Below are 23,643 nucleotides of genomic sequence, written 5' to 3'. Positions count from 1 at the left end.
TTTACGTTGCATGTTCAGAGTTCGCTAAAAACACAATACTGCCACTGGTAATGTGTCTGCCTTTTTATTTCTGTTTTGTTTGTGCGTTTGTAATCGCTTTCGCAAGTCGTATTTTTAAGTATCAAGTCTCCCGATTAAACTGCTCCAGACTAGTTATCTAAGTGTCTACGCCAACGATATTCGAGAAATGTTATAGTTGAAATATCACCTGAATTTTCTGTAAGGTAGGCGACACACGCGCTATACCTACACTAGTGTACACTGCTAATGGAAATGTATGTCGAGTGATATGCTGAAATAGGCCAAGCCACAAAAATATAGCGTGGTCTGTCACAGGCCAAAAAGTTTTTTTTTCCCAGCTGTAAATATTTGCATACAATCTGCAATATATGTATAATCGTAATTGATTGTTTGGGGTATTACGACAAGTGACGCTTCTTCCTCCTTCAGCAAACGGCATAGTGCCCCCAAAATCAATCACGATAATACCTACTTAGGCCGTGAAAAAACTACAAACTGTCAAACATAACCATAATACTCGTATTTAATTCATAAACTGATAATAAGGAGTATTACCAATTTGTTGAGAATCGTTTTAAATTATTGGTAGTCCGGCTAAAACGGGATTGCAGGCCTGAATCAATTAACAGGTTTCCTGGAAAACTTTTAGTACCTAAATAACGAATAATATCTCGTGATAAATGTTTTTCAGAAAACCCATCAATTCATTCGTTATAGGCCTGCAATCCCGTTTTTAACCGGAGTTCCGATAATTCAAAGATATTATTAATAAATTAGCAATACTAGTTTTTTGTCGGTGTAATAACTATCTACAAAATATATAATAAAACGTTCAACAGTAGGTGTAACAAATTTATTCAAAGTTAAGTGTTTTTTTTAGGTTTTTCTTTTATGATATTAAAATACGATAATATTTTAAAATTATTATTTTATAAAAAACAGTTTATTTATAAACAAGTTCTACTGTATAATTAGTATTACGCGTGACAGCTGTTTCGCCTCGTTGATGCATAATTAAACAGTTTTATAATGCCTTCACAAGGCGAAACAGCTGTCACGAGTAATAATAATTTCGCATCAGATTGTTTATAAATAAATTGAATAATAGTATCATTGAATATACAAAAGAAAAACCTAAAATTGAAATAGAATTCTACAATTTCAACTTGATAACTAGAATTAATAAGTTGATATCTTAATTTTGTATTATTCTTATATTATCAATGTTCGTAAAAAAATTGTTCGACCTTCAAATGCTGTTAAACAGTTTTCAAATTTAATAATGAATAATAATGAAGTAGTAATGAGGAAAGTATAATAAATATGTTGAATAAATGCGTATTTACAATAGACTTTCCTAAATCCACCATGAACCTAAATAATCCAAAAGTTGTTGTTGTATACCGGCACCCGGTCCGGCAGCGTTGTGTCACGGACTAAGGTAGGGGATGCATTAGAGACCCGGATTATATGAAGTAAGGAAAACAGATGCCGGTACCTATATCATACACTCGGATGGTGAGCATTATATTTCTGTTAGCAAACACTATGTTGAACTTTGACATACGAGGGGGCTTAATTAAGTTCGCGGAATGGGTAGGTAGGTGATTAGTGGGGGTGTCGCTGAATTGGGTACTAATTGAGCAACTCATTATTAGTATAAATACCGGGTTTTATCGTAATTAGGTCATTAGTCTTTGGGCTATCGTCGACCAAACAAATCAATCAAGGGGAGAATTGTGAATATGGAGATAATCGAGTTCCGCGCTGCTATAAAATTCCTTACCAAGCAAGGAAAATCAGTTCCGATCATACTGGAAGAGATGTCATCCGCTTACGGGGACCCTTGTCTAAGTAAAACTATGGTTTACAAGTGGCATGCCCTCTTTAAACAAGGCAGGGAGTCGCTTGAAGACAACCCACGGCCAGAAAGGCCTATCGAGGTGACCACTCCGGAAATTATTCAATAAGTCGAAACATTAATAATAGAAGATGCCCGACTAAAGAAGAGACAGCTCGAAGAAATGGTTGGAGTATCAGATATAACCATTTTCAAAATTCTTCACGACCATCTTGGCATGACTAAAGTCAGCGCAAGATAGGTGCCGAGAATGCTCTCGCCCGCCTCAAAAACAACAGCGCGTGGAGTGTTCTCGTGCATTTTTGGACCTCTGTAGGGAATACAAAGATGGAGTGTTGGCTCAAATTGTTACTGGTGATGAAACTTGAGTTCATCATTATGAACCTGAGTCTAAACAGAACTCTATGCAGTGGCACAAGAATGGCACACCACCCACCACCCAAGAAGTTTAAGGTGTCACAATCGGTTGGGAAAATCATGGCGACAGTCGTTTGGGACTCAGAAGGAATCCTGTTGATCGATTACAAAGATAAAGGTGTACTACGCTTCAATTCTAGAGCAATTAAAGGAAGCCATCGAGGAGAAAAGAAGGGGAAAATTGACCAAAGGTGTCCTCCTTCTGCACGACAACGCGCCTGTTCACAAGAGCCGTGTTTCGATGGCTGCCCTGCAGAAGATGGGCTTTGAAATTTTGCCACATCCACCCCCACAGTCCTGACCTGGCTTCCAGTGATTATTACCTTTTTCCAAACTTGAAAAAAGAACTTCGTGGGAAAACGTTTTCAAGTGATGAAGAAATGAAGGATGCAGTTTCGGCGTATTTTTTAGACAAAGACAAATCTTTTTTTTGAGGGTATATAATAATAATAATAACATGGCATTTATATAGCGCAGTTTAGTGTCATTTCACTTCAAGTGCGTCAAGTTAATTGAAAAATCTGAAAAATGTATTAGGGTAGCTGGTGAATATATTCAATAGGAAAAATAAATTTGTTTTTTTACTTCCACTCCTTACCCCCCATTCCGCGAACTTGAAAACGTTCCCTCGTATATACATGTATTGTTTTGTGCATTGTATCTATTCTATCCACGGGGGTTCATCTATAATGAAACATGAAAGTAATTAATAATTGAGTTAGGTTGGTTCAGTTTTTTTCAATTAGAGATTTGAATGTGTGTGGTTTTTTTTTCTTTTCATGCAATTTCAGGCGCTGCCAACGTATGTGTATATTGACTTTTAAATTGAATGGATTTACTGGATCAATATATAAATGACGTTGTCGACATAATTAAATGTGTATTTTCTGTTCCAGGGGAAAATCGGATCAACACCTACAATACAGTTCCTGCCAGGCGATGTCGGGGTAAGCATATCACATCAGCTTTATATTATTCTTTACCTTCCTCCCTCTCTCATCCTGGTTCTGAATTCTGCCGAACGCTTCAATTCATGTGCTCTAAGTATGTAACTCTAACCGTATATTTCTTTAGAATATTTAGTGTTGGTTTTGTTACTCGCATGACAAACGTTTACTTTACTGACTAAATGTCGCTAGTTGTCTCAAGTGCAATTTTTATACATTACGTTTTCACACATTCTTGAGATCTTTTTGAAAATCCCTTTACTTTTACAGTCACGTCACTTTATACAGATTTCATATATAAATACTTGGGGTTAATCCCGTTCTAAGAATTTGTCACAATGGTAAAATCATAATATGGTCTTATCTGACACATTATCTTATTTCGTTTGTTATGCTATTTTATGCATAATATTATGTAGATGATTAACTAAACCATTATAATTGCTAACGTAATTATTCATATTATAATTCCAATTTGAAAAAGCTAATTATTAAAATAATTTTCTATTTAAAAATCACATGTAAGTGGTATTTTATCGCTTGTCTGAATTTGTTCAACCAAACAGTCCCCCTTAAATTGAAACCAATACAGATTTCTCTGAACCGGAAGTACAGACACACAACTGAGATTAGTTTTATTAATTATTTAGTTGTAAACTTTAATACAAGCATTTCATAGTTAATTTGACTCGAGTCCACGGGTTTAAAATTACCAACTTTAAGTTTCTATGTATTTCAAGCTAAGTGCAATAAATGAATCCATACATCACGACCGCAAGGTTTGGAATTTAGCGCATTTACTATACTGTATCCGTATTCACCTATAAACTAAACAACTCCGAGAGGGAAAGCAGTTACGTGGGCATTTCTTCTGCTCATAAGATAATAGCAGACTCCTTTCCAATGCGGCCATCTTGGACTCTTCCGCTTTTCGCTATTGGAGGCTGTTAATATCCTATACCTATAAATCATTTTGAAGGTGTAAAATTAAATACAGTTTATAATTCGCCCAGCTAAACGTCGCTTTATATAATTTATTTATGGCGGACTCGTTTTGTGTTTTACTAGTAGTGGATAGCGTATCTAAAAGTGCACATGGAGAAGTTACTTTCGATTTTTATAATAATGTGTACGTACTGAACTCTGGCCACATTGATATTTAAGACACATAAATCTGATTCAATTGTTCAGACTTAACATGAAGCTGGACACGTGAAGCAAGAAGAGCGGGAAGCAACAATTAACAATTGAACGCTGGATACGGGATGCTCGAAGCCGGAAGCTGGAAGCGGGTAGCATAAAGCTGGAAGCGGGAGAAACGGGAAGCAAAAGAAGCGGAAAGCGAGAAACGAAAACCAAAGCTCAATCAATTATTTACTTTATTCCTGCCCATCCAATATTCGCTTATTAAGTTGCCATGTATACCGGTCAATTAAACTCCAACCTCCTTTCCATCCTTAGAGCACGTGTTTCTAGTCCTAGTTCTAACAAATCAGTGCCCCCTGGTGTACCTGTCTCGCCGGGACAAGAGTGCTACCCCAGTCAAGGGGTGGTAAAATCGTAGTTCGGTTTTCGATTATCTTAGTTAACTCTAAACCTAAAAAATACAGGGTGTCCGGGGCTAAAGTGCACTAACTTCGGAAGGTGATTGTACGTGATAGTACAAGTAAAAAAGATACAAGACTTTTAGTTTGGTACTTTTAAGATAAAAACGTAAAATTAATCTAGTCGTGTTTAACTTTAAAAACTTGATTTTAATCCAAACTTGTTAATTTGTGTCTTTATATAGTGTGCATTTACAGATTTACTTGAAAGAACATCTTTATTCAGTGCTTGTTTTTTTCCAAAGATTTAATTTTAAAATTGTATTTATTTTAATTACTGTGACAATGTCTGGCTTCGCCCACGAAGAATGTGCAGACATTCATTAGGATTACGGGCTACATGATGTAAATTATACAATGGAAAGTAGACATTTTGAAAATTCGTTTAATTAGTCAAAAACAATGACATTAGTAAGTGATGAATAGTTTAATAATTTTATTGTTCAAAGTATTACTACTCTTTGTTAATTTTAGTACAGTTCTCTTTTGAATTTGGTTTAAAACATACGAATTGTAGAACGGTTATTAACGTCAAATACTCGGCGTAGTGTTATTGTTTACTTGCGTTTTAATGGATACGGGCAATTTACAACATTGCCACCTCGTTCTCGGCAACTTCACAGTGGATTTATCGCGTAAGTTGGTCGTCACACTAAGGGTTTTTAGTAGGTATGTCTTTTTGTACGGGAAAACCAAAGTTGGAATTTCTGAAAAAGTTATTTATCTTTTTAATTCCTACCATCAAGTAGAATCACCTTCCGAATTTAGTGCACCTTACCCCCGGACACACTGAATTTTAAATTATGTAACATTACTTTTTAATAAATGTTATATATTTTTAATAAACATTGTTGGAGTCGGAAGAGAAGCCTTGATAAAAATACGGGATAAAATATTTGCCTTGTATGACCAGTTGAATTCACCATTTGAATTTGTTGTAATAATTTAACGCATTAGCCACAAAAATGCTGTTATCATGTTCAGGGTTGTATACGTATACTACTCGGAACGTCTACTGTCTACGTCCGGTAGCGACGTATTTATCACGATTCACCTGAAATTGAATCACATTATTTTTGTATTGTAAGTTCCGATGCATGAAACGTAAAGTGAAACCCGCGTATTTCGCTATGAATAATACCAACACCTGTATGGCTGCCAATGGTCGAAAGATGTTTCGCGGATATAATAACTGTTAATAATCTTTAATTAAATAGTATGAAACAAAGTCGCCATTCGTCTCTCTGTTTGCGCGCTTACTTCTTCCAAACTACGCGACGGATTTTGATAGGGTTTTCACTATCATTTAGAGAATTTCTATTATACATATATCTACTTCCAAAAGTTTAATTCTACATTTTTTTTTGTTTTTTGAGTTAGCGATGATTTTAATGTGTATGTATTATAATCTATGTTTGGAAGTTTGGGTCCCCTTTTATGTCGGTAAGTAGGTTTTTTTCTACGGTTTTTTTATAAAACTTTGTTTTCATTTTTTTTTTAAAGACAAAAAAAATATTTTAAAAACACTTGTGTTCTGTTCAAAAAGCAACACTAAAAATAATTTTTTAACACATGTTGAAGGTCATACGGGACGTTGCAATTGCTAAATCCGCATTTACCATCGCTATAACTTAACATAACCTTTTCAGTAACAATAATTATCAGAACATAATTCATAATTTATCTCAGGTCTGATCGAGCACCTTTATACGTACTAGTGGCGTAACGAAGAACTTCCGGACCTCCGGGCAATCTGCAAATAAAATACTAACTGTTTATACATATAGGAAAAACATACTTTCCAGGTTAAATACTTTCAAGGTTACGAATACCCTTAGATCAATCAACCACTTCCGATTATGGATGGGCAAGACGATTAATTTCAAAAACCTTTAGATCAACCGACCACTTCTGATTGTGGATGGTTTAGACGAGCAATCTCATGGCAAATTTATTTTTGTGCCCAAAAATTAAAATAGAAAAAATTTCCTTCTTTTTTGAGCGCCCTATTCCCGGCCATAGGCAGTAAGAACTAGGTGTTACGCCACTGCTGTAAACCATAATAATATTATTATACAAACGTGATTTTTAAGATGGAAATGAGAATGTATTCATTATCACAACAAACTTACGACAGGGCTTACAATTCCACGTACCGCCTCACGCAGATAGTATATTACTGCGATATAATATCTGACGGAAATTGGAAATCACATTCTTTCCCTGTGTTTTTGTGATTATTTAATTAACAGAGTATTGAATTTTATCGTATTATTGTTAGTTAAAAGATCTATTCGTCTGTTCGAAAATCCACTATAAAAACTACTTGACGCTATGCTCATCTCGTATAACATTTGTAATCGGGCCGCTAACAATAACACTCCTTGTGTAGATGGCGATAAGGTTTAAATTCCCGCTTAATGCAAACCGCCTGTTTTGTGTGTTTATTTTGCGAAGTTCAGTTCACAAATATTCAGATGTAGATCGTTTTCTAAAGAACTTAATTTGCCACATTACACAATAAAGCCAAAACCGTAAAGTAGTAGGAGATGTTTATGGATCTGATTTATTAAAAACACATGATTTTGCATTACTTCGCCTTCGTGGGCGATCCTCCTCGTCACCGTTTGTGGTTGCTTCGTTCCTTTCCTGTAATTCGTGACCCGGCTTGCGGAAATTTCTTCATGTTTACTTAGTTAAATGCCGATAAGATTGAAATTCCTCCTTAACCCCCCGCATACCCAATTTCTACCGATTCATAGCAAGCTTTTCGTTAACTTTCTAAGTTTATAGTTCCAAAAAAATATATGTTATTTTTTAAGATAATATCCATCAATTTGTTATGCCGAAACGTTAATTATATAAAATTCCCTCGATAAAAAAAAAACGCAAAGTAAGCTCCGAAAATTATTAAAAACACGTTTTGTTCTGTTATTTAATGATATAGTCATGAAAAAAATTAAAGTGTATCTTTAAATGGAACTAAGGCATTTGTCGAGAGACTTTTGCTCTCTTTCAAACGAGTAGTGTTTTATTAGATATTTTTGCTTATTTATTATCGTTTTTAATATTAGCGCGCTCCCTCTAACATTCGTATTCACATATCTCCCTTTCAAACCATCATTGAACGCTTACTACGGGGCCTTAACACCAGTCGCCTGTTAAAAAATTGCCAAAATACATGTGTTATTTATTTTGTGAAGTTCAGACACAAATATTAAAATTTTCTACGATCATAACATAAGCTAAAGAACTTAATTGCCACTTTATATAATAAAATCATATCCAAAAGGGTTCGTAAGTAAGATATTTTGTAGTCAAAGTGTAAAAGTCAAACGGACAGCGCGCCTAGAATAATCACATAATAATAATTATTCCAAGCGTCCATTTTTTTGACTCCCGTCTGAATGCGTCTTATCTTCGCACGCAGAATCTACTGTCCGCTGTGTGTACAAGTGTACAGTGTACACTGTAGTGTGTCTATCAATGTGTACGTGTAACTGTAGTGTGTTAGTTTTCATGGGGGGAATTCCGATTCATGACTCCGGCACTACTCCCGGTACTTACCTGAGAGGCGTGACCTCTGCTTTGGTGTCAAGGTCATGCCCGAATGGATTTTCACTAGACTGCCACTTTATCTTAGTAGAGCAATATCAGTCCGGATTACTTGTGACCTCCTAACAATACTACGTACCATTAAATCTCGGTTAACGAGCTAGATTTCCAAATCGCTTCATTATCAGCGATACAGTTATGCCGCGGTTAAAGGAGTTGTAATTCGGTTCATTATCAGCGGTAGACATGACATAGGTTAAATAGAGATGCGTTAATAATAATGTATAATGTTCAGTATTACGTCAGCAAAGTATCAAATTAATAACATCATATTAATTGATACAATATTATGACGCAGTGATTGTCAGTATTTAAATCCGTACAACGACTTTATCACATAGAAAACATGTTATGCTTATTTTATGGAACCACAATATTGTGGGTTCAGTGTAACTATAAGCCATGTGTGCTTTCCGATTTAAAAGTAAAATGCTGTTCAATATTACACTTTCTGGAAAAACATCACTTTTTTATTTCTTTGTGAATTTTTTGATTTCAGAATGCAATCACGAACAGCAAGGGGGTTCCTTAAATCGATGGCGACGGCCTCCGTAGTCGAGGGGTAAGGCTCTCGACTACGTCGCGGGTTCAAATCCCGGCGTGCGCAAATAAATTTCATTTGATAATTTTGTGTTATTTCAAAAATTACTAATTTAAATTAAAATTATAGGATGTTTGCGGCACGTTCCAAAGTGGAAGACACTCTCAGTATCGAAATGGTGTAAAACTACCATTCAGAATTGAAACGTTGCTTTTGGCCGTGTTTGGTGACCAGATCTGAATAGCCAGGTACTTCTCCACCTTTATCTTCCCCATTTCCTTCTACCCACTGCCTTCAGACTCACAACATACCCTAATTAGGGATGGCATAGTCTCACTGGCTCCAGACGCTTGGGAGCAGGGCAGCAGCAATAAAGTCTTTTTCCATGGTAACACTGATAACTGTTACTGATAAAGTGATAAATAACTAAAGCCGATGTTTCACTCTGCTATAAACATCATTAAGGCTTATCACTAGTTTATTTACATTTTGTAACTTATTATTTGGTTGGTATTCTCGTCGGTAGGACCGCGCCATCATATGAATACATAATAATAAATAATGACCATTTCGAATATAATTAGATCATTTGGCAAATCACTCTCTTTTTCTCCAATATGTAAAAATCAATTGGTATCACAGATATTTAGGTATATTGTCTGCAGTGCCTAAAATATATCATAAGTTAAATCAAAAGTTTTATGAACTTTTTCGCTTTCGCAGTCTTTGTAAATTAAATATTTTCTTATGTTTCATTTTGCTTAGTGCTCGTCAGGCCTACCTAATAAATTCCGACTGAGGCAACTTGACCATAATGTAAGGCTGGAACCGTCGATTTTATTAATCGTTGTAATTGTTCGTTAATTGACTAGTTTCGACGTGATTTTATTTTTCCACTATCGCCCGCCGAATGGGGACACTTTTTTATCTCATTTCACGTAGGTACCCTGTTTTGTTCATAAAAGCTGAGTAAACACTTGTCAATGCGTAAGATGTTTGAATAAAATTGTTTACCCGGCTCGGCAACTATATAATTTGCACATATCTCCGTATTCTCTATATTATAGTACCTGCCTCCATAGAAGATAACAAGCGCGGCCGGAATATTGAAATCCATTTTTTGCAATATGTTAATTATCAACCGCTCACGGCCATTAGCGTATGAAGTTCCCATATAGACAAATTATCTAATTAAGTCTGTTTCTATTTTTTGTGTGAGTTTGTATCAGGCCGTTGGGATTCGTGCCTAATTTATATGGGCAACAATCTATTAGTATTTTGTTTCGTAAACAAAACCTTGATTTGCCGAGCTGGTTTGAAGGATAGGAAACCTCGGAACTTTGGCAAATTTAATAATGTTCAAATGTGTTTCCCTACAGCTCCAGCTGTTGTACATTCCAATTAATAATCGCACGGCGGTCATACTTCTCGACCCTCTCCAGTTGTCCAACTAATTCTTCTTATCATATAACTAAATATTTCCCCAACTTCTTGCGATCCACCCACTTGCAAGTCATACATTCATTAATATAACCAGGTAACTTCGAAATGAGCGTTTTTGAGTTAAACACAAAATCATAACTCTTATTCCCTCGCCCATCTCCGCCACAACACAAATGTAATTAGTGTATCGCACATGAGCGAGGAAATAAAGGTATGGTTTCAACTCTAAAAGCTGATATGAATTACCTAATTGTAGTAATTACACCGCGATACTATTAACTTTCTTCGGTCCTGGTGGATATTCTTTTCTCTTCAGGTGACTCAGTTTACTACAATTGCTCAGAATCAAGTCTATCAAAATGATCATTATTGATTAATGTTTTGCAATAAGTCAGTGCGAATGCAATACCAACACAGTGTTAATATTCATTTCTCAACTGAGTTGGGCAGATACTATACGTATTTTTACTAACTATTTTGATACGTGTATGTATAAAATACTTAGATTGTTTTGTATTATTTTATTCCGGCATGATCTAATTCAATTATAAAGTTTTACAATCTATTTCTGGTTCAGGTACAATATTTTCCTTCCCGTTGAATGGGATCTGACGCGTGCCGTCGTACGGCGTGGGAGGGCGTGGGTTGGGTTTGGGATTGGGGGAGTGACGAAGAGTCGAAGATAACCCCACGCCCCATTGAAAAGGGTGGAACTTTCGTCACAGCCTCCTTATCTATCGGCCTCTGCAGAGATACGTCATTGATTAATCCTTTCCCCGAAAATGTGTGAAATTACGAACGATTTCTAGTCTTAACGAATACGTCCACAGGCGTTTTGTTTTTGCATTATTTCGTTAAGTCACCGTTAGAACACAATTAATAATGATGATTGGCATCCCGATAAAGTTTCTCTGTAAACTTCAAAGCATTGGGTCCCTTCGAAAAAAAAATTCTTCCGGTCAATCTGGTAACAATATTTTTATTCTGTTTTCTCTCTTTTGGTGTTACTTGTTTAATTTGTACATCGTGTTTCACGACCATTCTGCGAACTTTAGCAATGGATTATATCTAAAGTTCTTTAAAAAATATTTTAATTATGAAAAAACAAAAAAATAAACGTAACATTTTTATCATAAATAATAATAAATAAAGAGTACGTATCTTGATGATCACTACTAGACCGATTTCGTTGAAAACATCGAAGTTGGTTCTTCTTAGTCCAAGGAGTCTTTAGATAGTGGTTTAAATGGTAAAATAAGTCGGGGACGCCCGAGGAAGACAATGCATTAGCGAAGCATTGCCGGGTTCGCTAGTATTTTATAAAATTAGGTTAGAATGTGTTTGACAACTGATCACAATAAGACCAAAAGCTGTAACAACGGGGACTCAAATGTCGATACTTTCAAATGGCGCTGATCTTTGATTTAATTGTGAACAATTTAGAATGTATTTTCTTGGTCTATCATCACTAAAGCCTATAATATATATTATGTTGGCTGTTCGATTATTCTAAAAACACGATCTTTATAATGTGTTTTTATTATACTCCTTAATATGCATGATAATGCAACATGTTAATTGTATCTTATTTGAGAAAGTCGACGCAATGGTAACGGCAACGGTGACTCCTTCGTTGGTTAGCCTCACGCGAGCTGTAACCGTACAAGGGTTCTGCTCTATTTTCGTACCCGTAACATCAGGAGTTTCCCAAGGATCTCACACTGGCCCTTTCTTATTTAGTATTTTTTATGAATGATGTTAACAAAACTATCCGTCACCTGTTAAATCTGACAGTGAGACTAACATAACTAAGAACGATATAATCTGTATCTTTAAGTAGTTGCACTTTATCAGAACTGCTTGTATTATATTGTAATGTATTATTATTTTTTTAATTTGGTCCTAATTTTTAATGTCGTTATTTTATTGATTAATCTATTCCTAATATTGTAAAATGAATGTATAAAGAGTGTTTATAACGCAGATAAATAAAAAATAAAATGTTGCCTTCAACTACAATGTTACTCGGTAAGTATGTATGTTGATAAAGCAACCGGTACTGGAACGTCACTGCCCTTCGCTTTGCCGGTGCAGGAGGCGAGGTCAGTTATTGTTCCATCTGGAACAAACTATTCTCATCTGATCTGATTTGACGTTTTCCTAATCAAATAAAGATTACACGTCATCATTTCCAACGCTTTGTACACACACAATGTCTTCTTACACTGTTAAGGTGATCCCCCTCGACGTGTTACAATCGGAATCGGTCGAAATCACGCACTCCATATGCAGATGGCCACCGGCCGCCTACAACGCCAAAGTGCACGTTTTGTTATATTTTTTTATTTAAAACAATCTATAGAAATTAATTTGCCACATTATACAACCAACCCGTATCCAAAAAGGGGTTCTTAAGTGGAATATTTTACACCTTGGAACATTTTTTATAGGCCTTATTCTTTATACAGGGTGTATCGGCACGTACCCGACAAACTTTAACCAGCTATTCCTTAGCATATTTGGAGTAAAAAATCTTATGTGCACTTTGCTGTCCGGTAACGTTTTTTTTTAATAAAAAATGTATTATTCATATTTTCACCACATGTCACCACTGTTTTATCCTTTGACAAAGTTTGAAAACCCATCTGGCAAATATTTTATTCGAATTCCGTTGAATAATGCACGTGTGTACCTATATTGGCGCACGTTTACAGTCACAACGAAATAGCACGGCACCATTCGTCTCATTTTTAACTATTATTATTTAGTGTGTGCGAAAGAGCGAAGACGCTTTTTGACATACTTGCTTATAACAGCTGTTTAACACGAAACGCAATGCCAATGACAGTGATGTAGTGTGGAAATTTTAATTTTTTTTGTTTTTAATTGAAAAAAAAATGCTACCGGACAGCAAAGTGCCCATAACATTTTTTACTCCAAATGTGCTAAGGAATAGCTGGTTAAAGTTTGTCGGGTTAGTGCCGATACACCCTGTATAATTTTTGGGCTTATAAAAACACTTATATATATTAAAAATAATGGTCGATTATAGAGCAAAGACCAGATGTGTTCTGCACGCACTATTTAACTAATGTATCTATATATTATAAATATAGACGATCAAATTTTTTAATCCGAAAACACATAATTTTGCATCTCCGTACGATGTTTATATTAATTGTTGAAACAATTTCAATAACATTCAAACAAAAAACATAGAAAATTACACCATTGTTATTGTTGCGTATATCACACAAGATTCCCAACTGTCTGGAGAAGGTTGGAAAGTTCCTTGCTCAGATCTGGTTACAAAACGTCTAAAATCATTTCAGCAACTTTTTGATTCTTATTTGTGGTTTTTCACCACTGAGAATATGTGCTACTCTTTTAATGTGCTCATACTTGATAATTTTCCTAATTCAATCGAAAGCTGGATTATAAATGCATTACAATTAATCCGTCTACGGATTGAATGAAATTAAAGAAACTATATACCTAAATATTATTATTTGATCCATTTTTTGTAATTTCCATTGCTTAAAATTTAACCCCTTACAAATTTAAATAATGACAGCTCCATAACGCTTATAATTTATTTTATCTCTCAGAACTTACGCTGTATATTGCTGTTTACACTAACATTACAAGGCTCTGGGCATATGTGAAGCATGAAAACGACTTTTCTCCAACACTCATACACCGCGGCGTTATTTATTCGTTTTTTTAAATCCTGTAATTGCTCAGCCGCACTTATAATATGAATTATGAATGAATTATAGTTATTGAGTTATGAATGAAGCTAGCTGAATTTGTAACATGTTACAAATTTGTAACATGTCCTTTTCTTCTTTTAAAATGTTGTTCGACTTGTCTTTTCCTTTACATTTTTCCCACGACAAAGATAATAATGTTATATCGTTGTTAGTCAGGTTTCTTTCCAGTGAATCATATTTTTTTTATATTGAACTGACGCTGCCAGTAGATTCACATATTTTTTCACCTTTTCATTCAAGGTTCTAGGCAAGACAACTGGGCCACTTGAATGAAGTCAAAGTCTGTATTGAAACATCTTTATTTTGTTACTTCAGGTATGCAATAATGCGAAGATTCTGTGGGAACTTTCGGAGTCGTCAAGGTGCATGACCTCTATTCATTGTGCAATAATTAACTTGTTAATAATAATCATAATCGTATAATCTATATAGCGCCGTTTTTATGAAAATCACCTCAAAGGCGGTGTACAATTTATTACGAGTTCCTAGGCTCTTTCTAATTTTATTATTTACAAACCGATTCAGAAAAACATACTTATTGTTTACAAACAGATACAGAAAAACATACTTTTTTAAACATACACTTTTATTAAAGTTTACGACTTAAGAACACTGTAGTAAAAACACTGGATATCGAATTGACATTTGCTATTTTACCCTTCATAACTATTGATATTACATTTATTAGAAGATTAGTGGCAAAAGTATAGTTAATATTTCTTTTAAAAGACTGGAGAATTTAGGACTGGAGATTTTTTGTGGAAAAGTGTGGAGGGACAAGTTTATTGAAAGATCTTCATGTTATATAAAATAGTGTTTTACTTTTCTTGATTGACACTTTCTGTAGAATGCCAAATGGTTATTTCTGCACTTTTATTATTAGCCGAGCGCAATAAAGTGTATATCCTATCACGCTCTCTTATCCGACGGTCTCGTGTGGTCAGGAGCAATAATACCTTGACGTCTTCAATTCATGTTGGGTTGTATTTTGCCGCGGTAACTAAAAACACAGTGTCTTCCTTGAAACTCTCAAGATAGACGGTGTGTTTTTATTTACCACCACAGTATTGATCATAATCAACCTATAACATACATGTGTCAGACAACCTTGCAGAATCTACCTGCTTACTTAGTTTTGCCTTTTCATTACATATTAACACATTACGATAAAACATTTTTTTTCCATACTAAATAGCTATTTTAATAATCTATAAACCGGCTGATAAATTATTATTTTAAGCATTTATTTTTGTTAGCCCATCTTCGTTTATACGGTTGATTAGTATTTATCTTTGGAACGTGAGGATTATAAAAAAATTACATTAAATTCATTTGTTCGTTTTCACTTTTCGTTGATTTCTTACGTTTCGCAACAGCGTTCTGATGCTGGTGCCGATCAATAACGCGGAGACGAAAAGTATAATATAATGAACCGTATGCGTTGTAAAATAATAATCAATAATGAATCTAATGTTTGACAAAACCTAAATGTGTATAAGCCATCGGGTGAGGTAGCAACGGAGCTATCAGCGGTAAACCTTTATACATATTGATGTGTTATTTCGTGTGCAGAAGTTTCCCAACCCGGAGTGCATTGATCTTGTCTGGAGAAACCCACCGTCTCTCGTGTTGTCTCCTGTCTGTACCAAACAGGTAACAAGAAGCGTCCGGTTACTTCTCGCATCTCCTGCGCTCCTGGTAGTACAAAGGCCTGCAACGTCGTACAACGCCGGACCAGGTAAACTGGGGGTCGATCCTCCTGATAATTCGAATAGTTTATTTTTTATTTGTTCCGATCGTGCGCCAGGGCGATTTGATTATGCCGGTGAGAGCTACGTTGCAGTATCTATTTCTGTTACGTGCGTCGTTTATGTGAAAGAATTGGAGGTTATCAGCGGTACGCCTCTATCAGATGTCATCTCGCGTGGACAACGACCCGAGGTAACAACGGACCAAACGCTAAACCCATTCGCCTATTGTTTCGGCTGCCCCTATTTGTTTGTAGTACTGCGACTGGACTGCTCTTGGCGCTAACTGCATAATGCTCTAACTTCTCACCCTCACAAACGAAACGTCATGTAATAGAAGTATAGTTTACAACGGAACTCTCAGCGGCAGAACCATAGATAACAAACTGCATTTATTTTTCGTATGAAGTTACAATACATTTGTTTTTTTTTTTCAAATTGAATCAATATTATTAGATTTTATCTGGCTGCAAAAGTTTTTTTTTCTTATTAAATAATCGAAAATAACTAAAGTAATTTAGTGTTTTGTCCTTATCTTTGGTAGTTATAAATCCACATTTCAAAGCCATAATGTATAAATTTAATACACGTACAGCTGTAGTACAAATCGCTTGACGCCAAAGCTCACCGGTCGCGAGATGTTCAAAACATAAATATATTTTTAGCATCTTAAAAGATTTTTTTGGATTTCCTGCAAAAGGCACATGCGTTCTTATGAATGATTTTGATCATTTGCCCCTCAGGTATTTTGAGATTTATGTATAAATAATCCCGGTTGACATTAATGTAAAAATAGATTCGCTTTTAGGAATATATTACAATTATTTGGAAGTGTGTATATCATTTGTCACCGTATAACAAAAGGAGATCCTTTATGAGTCCTTCTCAGTTTGGTACTCACAAAAAGGACTCGACTGCTATCGATGTACTGTGTACTAAAAAAGCCCAGAGTTAAGAGAGCATAGGTTATAGGTGCACTGTATCAGTATGTTTGCCTTCCAACGATTATCCAAGTGTTGTTGTCTTTTGTCTGGAATGTGGTTTTGGTACTATATGTATGTGTTATGAACCGGTGGTTATTTTTATCTAACCGTCATTGACACTGGTCAATAACAACAACAAAATAATATTATATTGGCTATTTGCAGTCTAATATTCTGGATACCGTCGCCTTAGACTTAAAGAGGGACTTTCCAAAAACATGCTTTTTTGATGTTTAGGTTTATATATATGTTTAGAAATTATATATTTTTTAAATCGTAGTAGCACCAAAATGTGTAATCCCATATATATTCAGGGAAAAGCCGAAGAAATTCAGCAACATTTTTTTTTATTTCGAATATCTATAGTTATGGCTGAAATTAAGAAAATAAAGTATATTCCATTATACCAATCACATAACATACGAAGAAATCTGACTGATATTAAATGTTGTTATTTTTTTACAAATCTGGTTAAATTATTCCTTTTTATGGGCCTGGGTTCTATAAAGAATGATTTGACAAACTTCATAACAAACTATCAGTAAAGAACAAATATGTTGGTCTGAGGCAGTCAACTCTTAGATCAGCAACATCATCAGCTGTAGGCAGACTGATAGAACCTAAGCGCAAGCCAAATACTAAGTTTGGTGATCGCGCTTTCGGAGTATCTGGGCCGAAGGCTTGGAATAAACTCCCTCCGGAACTAAGATCCATAACAAGTCCAACAGAATTCAGGTCTAAACTAAAAACTTACCTTTTTAAGTTGTCGTACCCTTAAATTAAATATACCATTCCTAAGAGAAAGCCCAGTTATATTCAATTTTTCAATGAAGTCCTAAATCCTGTATCTAAATTTCGCCAATAATCAATTAGATAAGGTAAGTATTGTACTGTATATTTTCTCCATAAATAGTTAAGTAATAACATAGATCACTGTAGAAATGTATTATAAGTTTGTACAGCGCCCTTGAGGTGATTTTGCACAAAAACGGCGCTATACAAGTCATCCAATTATTATTATTTTAAGTAGGAATACGTGTTCTTAAAAATAATAATTTATTCGGATAAGTGTTTAATATATTCTGAAACTCTAATATTTTATAAGAAAATGGACATGCAGCCGTACTCATTTTTCTCTGTGTGTATGTCATTCACATCATATTTTGTGTGTCTTTATTTTTTAAAAGTGTTGAAACAATGACAGATTATAACTTGCCAAATGAGACGTCTTAAAACTATATATATATTTTTTTTTATTCAAAATAGTAGTGGGTGCAACAAAGACACATATTTCATGTCTCACTTTTGTACTGGTATCAGTAAAATATTTATTAAATTGTGTGCTATAGTGAGACATGCATTATGTTACCTCAGTCTTACATTTAACATGGTGGGAGTTTTATTCTATGATATAGCGGTATATTTCTCTGCAAAGAAATTTTACTACCAATACCAAATATCCCAGAACAGCACTGAACAACGAATTTTATTAGCAGGTAACCAAAAACGTTTTTTTTAAGATATCCCACTACGACTGTGGACGTGTCGCATCCCTTCATTGGAGGCTTGTGGTGATAAGCGGGGATCGGCTTATTTGAGAAATAATTTACTGTAAACAATAATTAGTCGCCTGAAATATCAATACAAATTGAAAATATCTCCCGAGTAAAAATAAATGCCGCCAACGGGAATTGAACCCATTCAACCCAATTGGTACAAATAAATGCCGCCAACGGCATTGGGTTGAATGGGTTCAATTCCCGTTGGCGGCATTTATTTTTACTCGGGAGATATTTTCAATTTGAATTGATATTTCAGGCGACTAATTATTATTGCTTATAATTATTTGATATACTTTATGCCTTTGCATAAAACCTTGTCTTATAAACATTAGTTTATCATTAAAAAATAATAATTTATTGTATTCATATCTCTCTCACTCGCTTGCCCTTACTGGACATATTTTTTACAGCGTCCTTGCTACAATACCTATTCGTTTAATAGTGATGTAAACAAAGTTTATTATATGCACGTAATTTTATTGAATGAATAATCACTAACGTACCTTTTCATTATTGTTTATTATTGTTAAATAAATATAAATATTTCGCTTTCTAACTCTAACGTACCTGTATCGTAATTGAAGTTAAATAATAGTAGCGCCGCTACGAGGGTGTTAAATGTAAAACTCTTATAGGGAGGTTAAATGCTTATACATATGTATCACGTGACATATTTATGAATTACATAAAAACACATACTTTCATATTTTTGTTGAAAAATAATGCCAAGGGCGCTGTACAAATATGTAATATCTTTCTATAATAGATACTCTCTACATATATCTTATTACTATATAATATCGTCTAGTCTATATAACTATAGACTAGACGAACTATTAAACAACCTAAGGCTGATTGAAACAGATTGCAGCCATCGGTTCATCGATCACTTATACAAAACTATATCTAGAATGCATTTGACCTTGATACTTTGTGTTAATGTCGTTTTGGAGTGCTACATCTACAAGTTGTGTCGAAATGTGACAATCCCCTAATAAGAAAATATATCGGCTGTTTGTAGCACATTTACATAAATATTATTAATTTTATCTTTCAGCATGATTATGTGTATATAAATTGACTGTATATTTTTAGGCATTTATTCGGAATATCATAAACAATAATTTAAAGCCGGCCATAAAGTGCTGATAATTTCGTCTTGTTTTAGTAATTTAATATTTGGATACACGTAGGGAAGATTTATCACGACGAGCGACGCTGCTAATGGCCGATCGTTCTTCTGGCAATAAAGGCTACATGTTTAAAGTGCCGTCAGTGTTGACCTTACTTGTCATTAATAAAACCAATTGCTTGAATTTATTTGAGTTTTTCGCTAGTATTTAATATGTCTTGCGTGACACTAACGAGATCGGGCAGCACCGATTTTCCTCTAATTATGTATCAATAAGCAAGCAGCCAACTTGCCGTATTAAGCCGTATCTCGTGCGACACTGTCCGCACAAACATTTAACCGAACACTGTGTCTGCATACTAAAATTTGTACAGCCTATTTTGCAAGTTTGCGTAAACATTTCAATGTTTTTACACCATTAAAAACAATAATAAACTAACAATTATTTTTATAAGCAATAATTATTAGCCTGAAACACTCATCCACATTGAAAAATCTCCTGATAAAAGATACATGACGCCAACGGGAATTGAACCCGTATCCTTTCGATTTCCGGTCGACAGCTCTGACCACTGAGCTATGGCGGCTTATCTCTTATCCGCGAAATAATTCAATATATACTAGTGTTTCATTCAACAATTACTGCTTATTACATTTTTTCACCTGAAAACAACCAACTTTATTTTATATGAGAAAGGCATTGTAAGTGCTAACTCTCTCACTAGATGGCGTCGAGACAAATTGTCTACATTTTTCGAAAGGACACGGGTTCAATACCCGTTGGCGTCATGTATCTTTTATCAGGAGATTTTTCAATTTGGATGAGTGTTTCAGGCTAATAATTATTGCTTATAAAAATAATTGTTACCCTTTGTGCTATGCATAAAAAATCTTGTCTTAAACATGAGTTTACCAAAAAAATAATAAGTATTAATAAACTAGCAGTTTTGTGAAAAGTAGACGTCGCGTCCAAAAAGTATGTTTCTAATTTTCTCTCCAATTTAATAAATCAAACCTAATTTTAAGCCGTTATCTTTTATGTAACTTTTTTTCAATGTTTCAAATAAGAAATTATAACATTTTTAAAATAAAGCAGGCTGGACAAACTGTGACGTCATACTATAAGACACATTATAACTCGCCTAACCTGCTTATTATATTGTGTATCTGCTCGATGGTCATGTTATAACAGTGACCTATTCTTGGGATATTTATTATATCGTTTTATCGGGCAAATGCCAACATTGTTCCCTAGAATATTGTAGAACATTTTTCGCGGTAGTTTTTTTACTACATCAGAAAGTTTCGCGCATAGTTTGAACGGTTCATGTATATAGGTGACCAATGAAAATATTTCTCGGACGGGACTGGATTACGAATTATGCCCACTGTGGCGCAAGGCCGAAAACATTGATGAATTCATCGATCGTGGAAAGAGTCGGGGGAACGGGTCAACGGGTCAACGGGTCTCTCTCAACCGGCCTCTCCTGGTCGCGTCTTTTCCTTCCGTGTTCAATAGGAGGCAATATTAATATAAAAACCAAAACAAATCCTACGTAAAGACTAATTCTTCCCATATTGCAGCTATGTTTCATAGCAAATTATTTTTCACGAAACATATGTTTTTCAACAACCTATTAATAAACCATGGTGAAAGAGAAAGGGGCCTTTTTGGCCTTTTTTTTATAGTGAATACCTCACAAGAGTCCCAACTGCTCCCGTCTGGAGCCAGTGAGACTATGGCATCCCCAATTGGGGGATGTGAGGCTGAAGGTAAGTGGAGAAGGGAAAGAGGAAGGTGGGGAAGTACCTGGCTATTCAGATCTAGTCACTAAACACGGCTAAAGCCATTTGGAGCAACGTTTCAACTCTGAATGGTGGTCTTACACCAGGGCGATACTGGTAGTATCTTCCACTCTGGAACGTGCCGCAAATATACTATATATTATTTTAATTAATTAATTGTGAAATAACACAAATTAATCAAATAAAATTTATTTGCGCATGCCGGGTTCGAACCCGCGACCTTCGGAATGGCAGTCCAATGCGTTACCACTGGACTATGCCGGCCGGCCTGGACTCTATATGCCATTATTTCAAAAAGTCGAAATAGGAGGCAGTACTTTCTTGCGCGGGTTTGTTACGCTAATTATCTTCCAAACCCGTGTTCAATTCGGTTCCATGATAAATCAACACATCGACAATTCAACACACCTTTAAAAAGTGATATTAAGTCATTAGAAACGATGAAAAAAATAATTTAAACCTAACTACTTAATAGAGTTTTTGCTTCATCACTTTCCATGACTTTATATAACTTTTTAAAGATGTTATGAATTATCATTTTGATGATTTATTCGGTCACCTTTCAATTCAATCGTGCACGGGTTTGCAACGCAAACAAACTCTTCTTCCAAACACGTCTTTAAGGCGGTGCATGGAACATAGCCATGGCGTTTCGTCCGTCAGTCACATTTGTCTTTCATTTTGCAACGTTTGACATTAGAGTGAGCTTTCAAATAAATACTAAAAATTATGGAATTATTAAAAGAAATCGGGTAATCTTTCGAGATCACTGGCCACGCTTTAAGGGTGTAAAATGGCTATCGCTATTAAAAGATTAACTTTTAAATGATGTGATCCTAGCATATCCCATCGTTAAATCCGAAGTTACAACGAATATTCCCGCACACAAATTAACAATCTCATATTCAACCTTGCCCGTTTTCGTAGAACGCTGGATTACAATTTTTCTTTTTTATGTATGGAAATTTTCCCTAACATTCCATATTTTGTTGAAAAATTAATTAAAAATATCATTTTATACAGTTTTAGAACAGACGGATATCCACGATTCAAATAGTTAGTAGAGGTGAATTATGAGATTTGTATGGGGTCACTATATATAACACTACAATTATTGTTTATTTTTAATTTAAAATATGTAAATGTCCAAATGTTAACAAAGTTCTATTAATATCTGCTTCTTCGCAGTATGGAATTTTCCTATGGTCTAACTACACGTACGTTCCATCGTCATTACGTACAGCCTTAGGCTGTGAATAAAAAAAATAAAAAAAGCAACTAGAACATGGGAATAAAAAAAATACATTTATTTATTTTAAAACCTGTTAAAGATTTGTAGAGTACGAAGATATGGTAAAAAAACGGTTTTGCTTAATGTGATAATATTTTAATGTCCCACACTTTCGCAATGATTAGCGGAAAATGTTGCTTGTGGTAGTACCTATATATTATGCTCTCATTATTTCGCCCTTATGATAAAGACCTCCATTCAGAATCCAAACTCTGCTTTAAATAACCTATTTAATTACCAGATTCCAACCTTCCTCTATATCATCTCCCCCTCCCACACCCTCGGAACAACCTTCAACCTCGCAACATCCCAATTGGGAATGCTATAGTACCATCGCCCGACTGGCAGTTGGGACTCTTGTGCGGTATTCTCAACAAAATTATTGTCTAATAAATATTTTACCAAGAATTCGCTGTGATTCAAGGCAAATATCTTTAGACTCGTGCTTTTATGTTGGAATATTATTAATAACATCGTTTTTCTTTAACAATCTCTTGCGGAAACTACAGGGTTTTCCAATAAGAGGTGTTATTTTGATATTCAATCGTAAAAGATCAATGGTTTCGTTGCTTGTGTGGCACGTAGCGCCGTCTTGTTGAAAGCAAACGTTGTCCAGATCAATACCATCCAATTCCGGCCATAAAAAATCATTAATCATCTCTCGATAGCGCAATCCATTCACCGCAACTGTTGCTCCAGCCTCATTTTCCAAAAAGTAAGGTCCAATGAATAAGGCCGGACCATAACCCGCACCCAACAGTCACACGTTGAGGATAGGGAAGCTTTTCAACAATAACTCATGGGTTTTCCGAGCCCCAGATGCGATAATTTTGCTTGTTGACGAAGCCACCGAGGTGGAAATGGGCCTCATCACTCAAGATGATTTGCATTTGATTCAC

At 35.1% G+C, this 23,643-nt stretch overlaps 1 protein-coding gene across 1 annotated transcript in view; it reads left to right on the top strand.

Annotated features, from left to right (window-relative positions):
• Nucleotides 1–23,643, top strand: part of Su(Tpl) (Suppressor of Triplolethal) — a 121,155-nt gene that overhangs the window by 18,194 nt on the left and 79,318 nt on the right. Inside the window, exon 2 of the mRNA XM_089641100.1 lies at nt 3,196–3,246. Coding sequence (XP_089497226.1) covers nt 3,196–3,246 — 51 coding nt within the window. The remainder of the gene's footprint in view (nt 1–3,195; nt 3,247–23,643) is intronic.

This window comes from Hesperophylax consimilis, chromosome 2 (genome assembly GCF_061612785.1).
Source record: "Hesperophylax consimilis isolate HC1 chromosome 2, BYU_Hcon_1.0, whole genome shotgun sequence".
In the NCBI taxonomy this organism is placed as follows: Eukaryota; Metazoa; Arthropoda; class Insecta; order Trichoptera; family Limnephilidae; genus Hesperophylax; species Hesperophylax consimilis.
Note: the sequence above shows the minus strand (reverse complement) of the source record. Positions and strands in the feature narration are given on the sequence as shown.